The 11,977-nt window shown below is 37.6% G+C and overlaps 1 protein-coding gene across 1 annotated transcript; it reads left to right on the top strand.

The window, feature by feature from the left end:
• The first annotated feature begins 3,797 nt into the window (after positions 1 to 3,797).
• Positions 3,798 to 10,915, top strand: LOC127660973 (metal cation symporter ZIP8-like). Its single transcript, XM_052151485.1, has 8 exons — positions 3,798 to 4,157; positions 4,417 to 4,579; positions 5,112 to 5,281; positions 5,378 to 5,500; positions 5,587 to 5,769; positions 7,677 to 7,881; positions 7,982 to 8,166; positions 9,880 to 10,915. Exons 1-8 carry the CDS (start codon positions 3,933 to 3,935, stop codon positions 10,027 to 10,029), a joined length of 1,404 nt encoding a protein of 467 aa, XP_052007445.1. The 5' UTR covers positions 3,798 to 3,932; the 3' UTR covers positions 10,030 to 10,915.
• The last annotated feature ends 1,062 nt before the right edge of the window (positions 10,916 to 11,977 follow it).

The following is an 11,977-nucleotide window of genomic DNA, read 5'->3' as shown; positions in this document are numbered from 1 at the left end:
AAATCACTGAGATCACATTTTTCCCTATTCTGATGGTTGATATGAACATCAACTGAAACTCCTGATCCGTGTCTGCATGATTTTATGCATTGCACTGCTGCCACATGATTGGTTGATTAGATAATCTCATGAATAAGTAGGTGCACAGGTGTTCCTAATAAAGTGCTCATTGAATGTACATTCGAAGCAATAGTTTACCCAAGAATGAACATTCTGTCATAATTTACTCACCATTATGTCATTCCTTTCATTCTTATGTGAAACACGTTTTATTTTCACAGACTGTTAATTTAATACACCAGTGCATGCATTCCAAGTCTACTGCAGACATACAGGACATACAGTTGGGTTTTGGTGAGAAACAACCCAACATTTAATTAGTTTCTCAGTTAAAATGTGTGTTGTTGTTTTTTGGGCCACATGTCTCTATAAACAGGTAACCAAAAGCCTAATATTGTTGATTATTATAACAATTATTTTCTATAAACTGTTTTGTTGTTTTATAGAAATGTATTTTTGCAATGCATATATTACTAAATAAAAATGTGTTGACATTTGTAAACAACATTAACATGAACTAACAATGAATAGTAATTTTACAGCATTTATTTATCTTGTTTAATGTTAGTTTCAACATATACTACCACATATTTAAAATCAAAAGTTGTATATGTTAACATTAGTTAATACACTATGAATTAACAATAAAAAACGAACATTAATAAATGCTGTATGTATGTGTGTGTATATATATACACAGTGGGTACGGAAAGTATTCAGACCCCCTTAAATTTTTCACTCTTTGTTATATTGCAGCCATTTGCTAAAATCATTTAAGTTCATTTTCCTCATTATTGTACACACAGCACCCCATATTGACAGAAAAACACAGAATTGTCGACATTTTTGCACATTTATTAAAAAAAGAAAAACTGAAATATTACATGGTCCTAAGTATTCAGACCCTTTGTTCAATATTTAGTAGAAGCACTCTTTTGATCTAATACAGCCATGAGTCTTTTTTGGGAAAGATGCAACAAGTTTTTCACATCTGGATTTGGGTATCCTCTGCCATTCCTCCTTGCAGATCCTCTCCAGTTCTGTCAGGTTGGATGGTAAACGTTGGTGGACAGCCATTTTCAGGTCTCTCCAGAGATGCTCAATTGGGTTTAAGTCAGGGCTCTGGCTGGGCCATTCAAGAACAGTCACGGAGTTGTTGTGAAGCCACTCCTTCGTTATTTTAGCGGTGTGCTTAGGGTCATTGTCTTGTTGGAAGGTGAACCTTCGGCCCAGTGTGAGGTCCAGAGCACTCTGGAGAAGGTTTTCGTCCAGGATATCCCTGTCCTTGGCCGCATTCATCTTTCCCTCGATTGCAACCAGTCGTCCTGTCCCTGCAGCTGAAAAACACCCCCACAGCATGATGCTGCCACCACCATGCTTCACTGTTGAGACTGTATTGGACAGGTGATGAGCAGTGCCTGGTTTTCTCCACACATACCGCTTAGAATTAAGGCCAAAAAGTTCTATCTTGGTCTCATCAGACCAGAGAATCTTATTTATCACCATCTTGGAGTCCTTCAGGTGTTTTTAAGCAAACTCCATGCAGGCTTTCATGTGTCTTGCACTGAGGAGAGGCTTCTGTCGGGCCACTCTGCCATAAAGCCCCGACTGGTGGATGGCTGCAGTGATGGTTGACTTACTACAACTTTCTCCCATCTCCCGACTGCATCTCTGGAGCTCAGCCACAGTGATCTTTGGGTTCTTCTTTACCTCTCTCACCAAGGCTCTTCTCCCCCGACAGCTCAGTTTGGCCGGACGGCCAGCTCTAGGAAGGGTTCTGGTCAGTCCCAAGCGTCTTCCATTTAAGGATTATGGAGGCCACTGTGCTCTTATGAACCTTAAGGGCAGCAGAAATTTTTTGTAACCTTGGCCAGATCTGTGCCTTGCCACAATTCTGTCTCTGAGCTCTTCAGGCAGTTCCTTTGACCTCATGATTCTCATTTGCTCTGACGTGCACTGTGAGCTGTAAGGTCTTATATAGACAGGTGTGTGGCTTTCCTAATCAAGTCCAATCAGTATAATCAAACACAGCTGGACTCAGTTGAAGGTGTAGAACCATCTCAAGGATGATCAGAAGAAATGGACAGCACCTGAGTTAAATATATGAGTGTCACAGCAAAGGGTCTGAATACTTAGGACCATGTGATATTTCAGTTTTTCTTTTTTAATAAATGTGCAAAAATGTCAACAATTCTGTGTTTTTCTGTCAATATGGGGTGCTGTGTGTACAATAATGAGGAATTTTTTTTTTAAGGGGGTCTGAATACTTTCCGTACCCACTGTATATATGTAACGTTCCTGTGTTGTCTGCCCTATGTTCTCTGTTTCACCCATCACGTTTATGTCATGTTTCCGTGTGGTCTGCTCCGTGTTTTCCATTTCACCCGTCACCGATCCGGTTCCATGTCACGTTTTCCCTGTTGTCCACCCTGAGTCTCACTGTCTGTGTAGAAAACTTCAATTCCCACAATTCCCGGCCTCCCTACTGCCTGCACTCATCATTGTTCTCACCTGTGTCTATAGTATATTTTTCAATATTCTAGTATGTTTCTTATATATCAAAATACTTATATGAGTTTCCTGGCCTTTGTGTGACCCAGGAGAGAGCATATGAGGTTACTAAAAGTGTTGATGCTGCTGAGGCCACAAAGAGCACCCAGCTGTAACAAAATAATGAGACTAAGGACCTTGAAGATAGACTAAAGCCAAGTTTCTACCAGTAAAAAGATATCAAAAGCCTCTGTGAGATAATGGTGGCAAATAGTATCCATTGGTTACAAAAATAACAAAGGGGCACAGAAATGAGGTAATGCCAGATAACAAACTGTATAGAAGAGGAGGTTTTGGACTAAGACAGTCAGAACGGACAGCTGGCCGGTCTCATGTTTGTTGGTGTTCAATAAACTACAACTTTGGCATCTGGAACTCAAGACTCCGAGAGTTTTCTTACAACTTAGAGAGATTCATCGCGATATTCCACGACATGTCTCGTTTAGTCTTTATTGTGTCCTTGTGTATTTAAACCCTGTTTGTTCCTCCATTCCCTTGTTGGTCGTTGTATTTGATGTTCCATGTTTTATGCCTGCTCTTGTTCCCTTGTTTGATCGTTCGTGGATGTTTCGTGTTCGTGTGTTTATTTCATTTTCCCATCGTGGACCTTTAATTTGTTCCAGTGTCTTGTGTTCCTCTATTATTTAATAAAACCGCTTTTGGATCCGCACCTCTCGTCTGTCTTGTCTAGCTTCCACACCATTCGTGACTAATATATATATATATATATATATATATATATATATATATATATATATATATTCATTGTTAGTTCATGAGTTCACCTAATTAATTAGCTAATGTTAAATAATGTAACCATATTGTAGTGTAACCAAAAATGCCAATTCATGGCTAGTCAGTAATGTTGATAAAAAAGGCTTCATTTTGAAATGTGCAAATATTGGTATTATGTCCTTTTCAATGGACTTTACTTCCTAGTTCACGAGATCACTTAAAAATGACTCAAAAGTCAGACCTGCACGTTGCAGAGGTTGGAAAAGTTCAAACAAAGTCCTCTTTGACACAGGGGAGTGATGACAGCTACCAAACTGCTAGTAGTAGCAGAGGCTGAGTAGCAGCAGCAGGTTGTTACTGTTCTTTGAACCTCAGTAAAACAGTTATCATCACTCGGGCTCGAGGGGGTTGTGCTGAAGAAACAAGTGGGCGCGTCAGAGGTGTATTCCATTATCACTCCAACTGTTTAGAAAAATGTGTTCCTCCTACGCTGGGATTTTGCATGTCATTTCCTAAAAGGAACTGAAAGAATTACATTTTACATTTATTAACTTGTGGGCTCTATTGTTTGTTTAATTTATCACTGAATGTGCGCGTGTTCTTCCGCCCGTCTCGAGCACCGTAACTTCAAGCTTTTTCCGAGAGTTGCACGGGATAGAAATATGGAGGAAAGTTTTTTCCAAAATATTTTACGCTTCTATGGCGAAATCAACTCGCTCTCCACGGAAAATCTGGAAAACTTTCTGTATCTCCTCACGAGCCGACACTCGACATCTATCGAAAATGACGCCAACCCGCTGAAGAACTCAGAGGTAACGAGGATGTGGTCTCGAGTCCCATCTGTGCAACATTTAGCATTTGATTTGGTTGTTTTTAATTAGATAAAAAAATAATATATTAAAACAGGATTAATTCAGTTTCTTTTTTTCATGGATTTCATATCAAGGCAAATGTATTGTTTATCTCTGCTAAATTTGACCCACAGTATAATCTTTGATAAAAAAAAAAAAGAAATAAAAAAAGCAGGATTTTCTTTGTGACAAAACAAATGTATGTTGTTTTTCTCTGTAGTGTTTATCATTGTCAGAGCTGCTGTCTTCCTTTGGGTTGGGTAATGCTTCTGTGGTCAATCTAGATGATCTGCAGTTGATGTGTCCAGCTATTCTCACTCAGGTCCTGTTACCTGGCTGCCCTCACACATCTCCCTCTGACCAAAAAGCCCCTGACCACAAAGGTGAATCCATTAACCTGAATATCACACAACCCTCCATCTAAGAGGAAGCGGTAGTCAGATTTGCTGTATGGAGTCTGGTAAACATATTTTGAACCATATGTTGGAAACTATATGAGTAAATATGAAGATCATTTTGAAGCTTGTGAAAAATGATTGTTTTATAAAGTAAACACTTGAACTCAGAAGTATAATTCCCATTTCCCTTTATATTGTTGTTTAATTTAGTTACTAAGTTGGATCGCACAATATTTTGTTAAGGAACTGGAACTTTACAGCCTCCGTTTCTTACTTAACATTAAGAAAAAGAAACCCTTTGTCTGTTTCCATTTCATATGGTAATGATATCCTCACTAATGGACTGTATTAGGACATGTATTAGGTTTCTGTATGGGGACATAGTAATACTCAATATACTCAAACAAACTTTTCTCACCCCTCTTGAATTTTGAAACTGGTCAAAATAATGAAGTATTAAGAATTATGAAATTAATTGTGCCTCATATACCCAACTCTGTTTCTTTCTATTCTACAGTTTGGGGTTATGGGTTCCTGGCTGTGACCGTGATAAACTTGGCTGCTCTGTTGGGTTTACTTCTGGTGCCTTTTACCAAAAAAACATATTTTCCAAAAGTCTTGACTTACTTCATTGGACTGGCCATTGGAACACTGTTTTCAAATGCTGTACTGCAACTCATCCCAGAGGTAAGAATGACTGACAATGAGGTAAAAGACACCAAGGTTTAGATGCAAATGTGTGTAAAGTCAGCCCTAATTGTCTTCTGTATGCTCATTGAACAGGCCCTTGGCTTAGATCCCAAAGATGATAACTACGTGCTGAATGCAGTTGGGATTTTTGGTGGGTTTTATCTCCTGTTCATCACGGAGCGAATTTTAAAGATGGCACTGAAAACAGATACAGAGGTAAGAGCTTTGACCTGTTTGAACATTTGTCAGTGAAACTGATTCAGTTTCTTTTTGTCCTAATTCAATGGTTCTCCTCCCACTAGCTTGGACACAGTCATTTTCCTCCCCTGCAGTCAGCTGATATTGCCATCACCACATTCAGCAATGACATTGTCATAAGCAACATTGGCAGTGACATCAATACAAACAACACCAATCATGAAATCAACACTAATATCTCTAATGAGAAGTCCAGCAGCGCAGTTGAGAGTCCAGCAATTGAACAGGTAACACACACATTTATACTGTATGCTCATTACAACAACATAACAAACGCAAAAATACTAATGTACAAATAGGCCTACAAAAATCATACAAATTTAGGATTATAAACAATTGATGTTAAACTGGTATTTACCCCTGAAGTCCCTAATATACACTGACTGAGAATTTTACAAGGTATGATGCGATTATCTAATCAGTCAATCATGTGGCAGCAGCGCAGTGCATAAAGTCATGCAGATACGGGTCAGTGTTGTGCTTAGCGGTATTTAGGGGCATAGTTGGAGTTCAGTTTGATACAACTGGTAATGTGTTACAAAAGAGTATGTATGCATTAAAAATGACTACAGAACTCATTAACAAAAGATTCTTCATACAGGACGACGTCTCTGATAAACCTTTTTCACATTTTTATTTTTTAAATTAACCTTATAGGCAGCACCAAACTACATCAGTCCTGACAGATCTCCTTAAGCCACTAATAAACTATAATATATTAATAAAACTTTATACTTCCATTTGCAATCAATAATGTAGGTATGACTAATTATGAACAGATTAGTAGCTAGTTCATCAACATTTAAATCTATCAAATCAAAATCTCATGACATGCATAACTACATTAATGGATTTTCACTTTTAACTGACTGTTAAGCATTGTATAATGCAATAATGCTTAATAGGTTATTCATGAAAGTTCTACAATGTTAATATATTTTATATGACATAAACTACCACAAAGAAGCAATTCTGCATCTGTATATGCTATTTTTATTATTATTATTGTTTTTCAATGAAAATATGTGCCAGACCAGTGGTTCCCAACCTTTTTACATTGAAGCCCCCTCTACTTATGTATATAAGTCTATACATACAGTATATCACCTCCATGGATGTGCATTCTCTCTCCTCATGCTCCGTGTTTGCTCGTGTGCGTGCATGAGAGAGCACTATCATCGATGGCCGTGAGAAATGCAAAATTATGAATACAATGATTTTCTGGAAAGTGCATTGGCACGGATTTAGCATAACCCTTTTAGACATGATACTTGATACATTTCTAGAGGTTGACATTTCTATTACACATTGATGCAGAGCCATGCAGCTGCTTGATGGTCTCGTTATAAAGCATCAACAAGGTTTGTCATTTAAGAGGTTTTACAGTCTTGCAGTGCGTGGTTATGAAGTTTTAGAATTTTCATGACCATTGAAGATCCAAGAAAAATAAACCCACAAGCACTTGTCCACGTGAAAGCCAGCGCACCTGCGTTAGAAGCAGAATACTGTAAATGTAAACTTTTAATGCAAATATAACTAACGTGCCTCTTTTAAATGTCTTTGGTATTTGAGGGAAGATGCAATAGAGAGAATAAGGTGCACCTTATTATTACAAATGCGAGTGAAATCCTAACTGCGTAAATTAAATAGTGTTCGTCACTAAAATACAAATATTTGACCCCCCCATATTTGACTTCTTTGCCCCCAGACTCCCTCAATTCTAACACTGCCCTCTGTACAATTGTTGTGAGCAGAATAGCATCTCAGAATGCACAACATGTTGAACCTTGAGGCGGTTGGGCCACATCAGCAGAAGACCATGTTGGGCACTTTATTAGGTCCGGTGCTACTAATAAAGTGCTCAGTGAGTGTATTATCTTGAAATCCTGGAATTTTAAACAGCCTGTTAATTCAATAAAAATTAGACAATAAAGATTAATGCTTTACAAAAGCATGTGACAACATTTTTTCTAGTACTCTTTCTCCTTATTTTTACTCAGAAATGTTTATAAACTCATGTATTAAAGCAATACATTGAGATTGAGATGAATTAGCTCTGATGATATTTAAGGTAAGATATTATCAGCTAATCTCTGCTGTTCTAATACATGTGTCTTGTATTACATGTGAGCAGAATGCATGCTTGTTGTTGAGTTGTCGCTGGCTGAGAGGGGGCCAAATGTCTAACATCAAGACTGTGGCTTGGATGATCACTCTCACTGATGCGCTACATAACTTCATAGATGGTCTGGCCATCGGAGCATCCTTCACCCTCTCCCTCCTCACAGGCTTCAGCACCTCTATTGCCATCTTCTGTGAAGAGTTTCCTCATGAGCTGGGTATAACACATGCATAGATAACTATCATCAAAGGATTATTAACCTTTTAAATCTAGGCTAAATTTGGCTTCTTACTGGTTTGTTTTCTGTCTCCCTCTAGGTGATTTTGTAATTCTGTTGAACTCGGGCATGAGTGTGGCACAGGCAGCATGTTTTAATTTGCTGTCAGCTATGTGCTGTTATCTTGGTCTTGCACTTGGAATCCTGCTTGGCAACAATTTTGCACCAAATCCAATCTTTGCTATTGCTGGTGGAATGTTCCTCTACATCGCCCTTGCAGACATGGTGAGGCATCTTGCTTATGGAAACTGACAAATGTTTTGGGTTTAGTTCAAGTAAACATCATTCAACTACATTTGTGGCCTAATGTTGATTACCAAAAATTATATAAACTCATCTCTTGATAATTAAAACAATAAATAAATAATGCTTCACGTAAGGCACTAAAAATGGAAGTGAATAGGGCCAGTCCATAAGTATTAAAATACAAACTGTTTCAAAAGTATACCCATAAGACATAAACAATATATGTTATTAGGATTACAATTTTAGTGTAATAATAATAATAATAATTTTAAATGATGGACGAGTTGAATTGTTTTTTTGTGCTACTCAACATTATACCACAAATGCTGTTGACTGAGCTTAACTTGTATTGAACCTGTAACATTCCTTTTAAAGACACCATGAAATCACTTAACAAGCTCAGTTTTATTCCTGTGATGATGTATTTCCAATTGAAACAATAAGTATGACCAGCAGTTAAACTGGGGCAAAAGAGTCCAGAACAACCGGCACCTCCAATTCAAAAAAGAAAACGAAATATTGGCAGTTTGTTTGTCACTTCATTCTTTTTCCTGCAGGCTGACTCCAGTTAAAGGGATAGTTCACCTAAAAATTTAAATTCATGCATGTCTTTCTCTCTTCTGCTGATCACAAACAGAGATTTATAGAAGAATATCTCAGCTCTGTAGGTCCATACAATGCAAGTGAATGGTGATCAGAACTTTGTATCATATAAAGTCAGCATAAAAATAATCCATCAGACTCCAGTGGCTAAACCCATTTACCTGTTGGTTTTGAACCTGTTGGTTTTGGGTGTCAACCGACCAAAATATAACTCCTTTTTCACTGTACATCTTGGCATTGCAGTCTTTAGGCACAATCATGATTTCAAGCTACATAACACTTCCTAGTGCTTGACACATGAGCAGAGTGCTAGATGGAGCTATAGGTAGTGTAAGTTTGAAATCATGATCACAAAGTATACTGCTGATATCAAGATTTAAATTGAAAAGGGAGTTTTATTTCAGCCTTTTTTTTTTTTTCACCCAAAACCAATTGGACTGCTTCAGAAGACATGGATTTAACCACTGGAGTCTGATGGATTAATTTTATGCTGCCTTTATGTGCTTTTTGGAGCTTCAAAGTTCTGGCAACCATTCACTTGCATTGAATTGACCTACAGAGCTGAGTCATTCTTCTAAAAAATAAATCCTAATTTGTGTTCTGCAGAATAAAGAAAGTATACACATCTGGGAAGGCATGAGTGTGAGTAAATGATAACAGATTTGTTATCTTTGGGTGAATAACACTTTCATTTTTTTATGCATTCCTTCTCATAAAGAACTAAAACAGTTCTTTAAAGTGAATTAAATAAGCATTGTGCTTTCATCTAGTCTGTGTCAGAACCGTATCCGCTATATTCGCTTAGAGCGGCATGTATGGTGAAATTTATGATTTGCTACTAGCTAATCAGTTACAGATGCAGGGGAACGCATCATCAATATCTTTGGTCAATTTTCTTGGAAAAGAGAGACTGTACATTTTAAACGTGTATACAGTATGTAATGTTAATTTTGTCAATATTTAACATGTAAATGCTTTCAAAGCTAATATGCATGGACTAAAAGCCACAAAACTTAATTTTGGGGGTCTTTAACTCTAAATAAACTATTTAACTAACATTTTATTCACTATAGTTTCTGCTTTTTTCAGTTCCCAGAGATGAACAGTATCATGGCAGGACAAACCAGAGGTTATCGAGAAAAGCTTGTGTTCTTCCTGATCCAAAATGCTGGACTGCTCTCTGGATTTGCTGTAATTCTGCTTATTACCATGTTTGCTGGAGAAATCAATCTGGGCTAGCAAGAGAGGATCATATGAAAAAGAAGGGAGACAAAGAACGATTGTTTTCAATGCCCGAAACCAAAAACTTGAGACAGAGACTGATAGTTTTTTTTAATCATTTGTATACTTGAATTGTACTTTATTTGCTGTTGATAAATGTAACACAATCCTGTGGTCCTGCAAGATCATTTTTGTAATATTGTATGAGATTTTTCCAATTTTCTTTTTTTTTTTTTTATGTGAGTGTGTCCTAGTGTCTAAGTTGGCAACAATACCCTGCTGTGTGTTGAGGAATTCCTTAGTGGCAGTGGCAGCCTAGCACAGAGTATCTGAGCGGCTTTGTAGTCCAAAATGCCAAAACTGCAGCCTAGCTTAGACACCTTTCTAGTGAAACTGGTTGTATCATGTTTACATAGCCTGTGAATTTGTCTCTTCTATTGTGCAGGTGATGAAAGATAATTGCTGGATGGTTGTGTGCCTTGGTGTGTCTCTTACACAGCTTGTCTCATTGAGCATAAAGTTGCATGCCTATGTTTATTACAACCTTGTTTTTTGTACCTTGCTGATAGGAGCAAACTGATAATGTCGAAAGGCCCGCCACCCTTTGGCTTAGATGTTTTATCTGGTTAGTACTGTGTGTATTATTTAAAGTAATAGAACGAATATATTACAACATGCTTGTTTTTATTCTGTATCTCTCTTAGAGTGAGTGGAGTGGTTGTGTTCTTACTCTCACAGATCCAAATATAAACCCAAAGTAATATAATTAATATCTATAGTGGTATGGAAACCCCTCACAAAATTAATTGTCAATTCACGGTGTTATTTAAAGTATTGTACACTCTCTGAGAACTTTATTAGGATCACAGTGTTCCTAATAAAGATCCCAACGTGGTCTTCTGCTGTTGTAGCCCACCTTACTCAAGGTTCAATTTTGTTCTGCACACTTCAGTTGTACAGAGTGGTTTTCTGAGTTACCATAGCCTTTCTGACAGCTCGAACCAAACAGGCCATTCTCCGTTGACCTCTCTCATCAATAAGGCGTTTATATCTGCAGAACTGCCGCTCACTTGATTTTTTTTGTTTTTGGCACCATTCTGAGTAAACTCTAGAGACTGTGAAAATCCCAAAAGAAATACTCAAACCAGCCTGTCTGGCACCAACAATCATGCCACGGTCCAAATCACTGAGATCACATTTTTCCTCATTCTAATGGTTGATGTGAATATTAACTGAAGCTCCTTGATAAATGAGTCATATAAGAATCCTATAAATTGGCACATGGCCATTAGGTAGTGCCAGGGTCTTATGACTTGATTTTGCAATTTGGGGTTAATTGGGTATTTTTGGATGATGCAGGAACTGAAATATTGAGGTAGAATTCCTAAACTCCTCACCAGCCATCCCTGGTTTCTGTTATTGAAGAGAATAATGGTGATCATCAGTAATGACGAGCAAGGAAACTGACCAGCAGGTGAAGAGTGGGCTGTACACTGGGTAAAACTTGTAAAAAGTAAAACACATCACAATTGTTCCACATTAAGATTAAACAAGCATTAAAATATTTAAGAGCAGAAATAGCTGTAGTAAAACCCTGTTAAGAGAAGTAGCCTAATTGATGAGCGCAGGTTAAAACAGTTACAGGCTGGCCATGTAAGTGGCAATGACTAGATGCTTCCAGAGATTAACCACTGCTCCTTTCTGCTTGAGATACAATGGGACTTTTGTTCTAAAAAGTATGTTTCTTTTTAGAGTTGTATGGTTTTATTTGTTTGTAAAACTGAGACTTTCAATTTAATAGATATTCAGCTACCCTTTTTTCCCCCTCTTTTTCTTAAAATGCTTCCCCATTCAATCTCCATTTCTTTCTCTCCAGTAGATGGCAGAACTTTACTACAGGTAAAGTTGCACTCAGTAATTTTTTGTTAAATGTCTACTGAGTGAAATTCATGAGTCCATGAGTGAA

This window comes from Xyrauchen texanus, chromosome 20 (genome assembly GCF_025860055.1).
Source record: "Xyrauchen texanus isolate HMW12.3.18 chromosome 20, RBS_HiC_50CHRs, whole genome shotgun sequence".
Taxonomy (NCBI): Eukaryota; Metazoa; Chordata; class Actinopteri; order Cypriniformes; family Catostomidae; genus Xyrauchen; species Xyrauchen texanus.
This window is presented reverse-complemented; position numbering and strand designations above follow the sequence as displayed.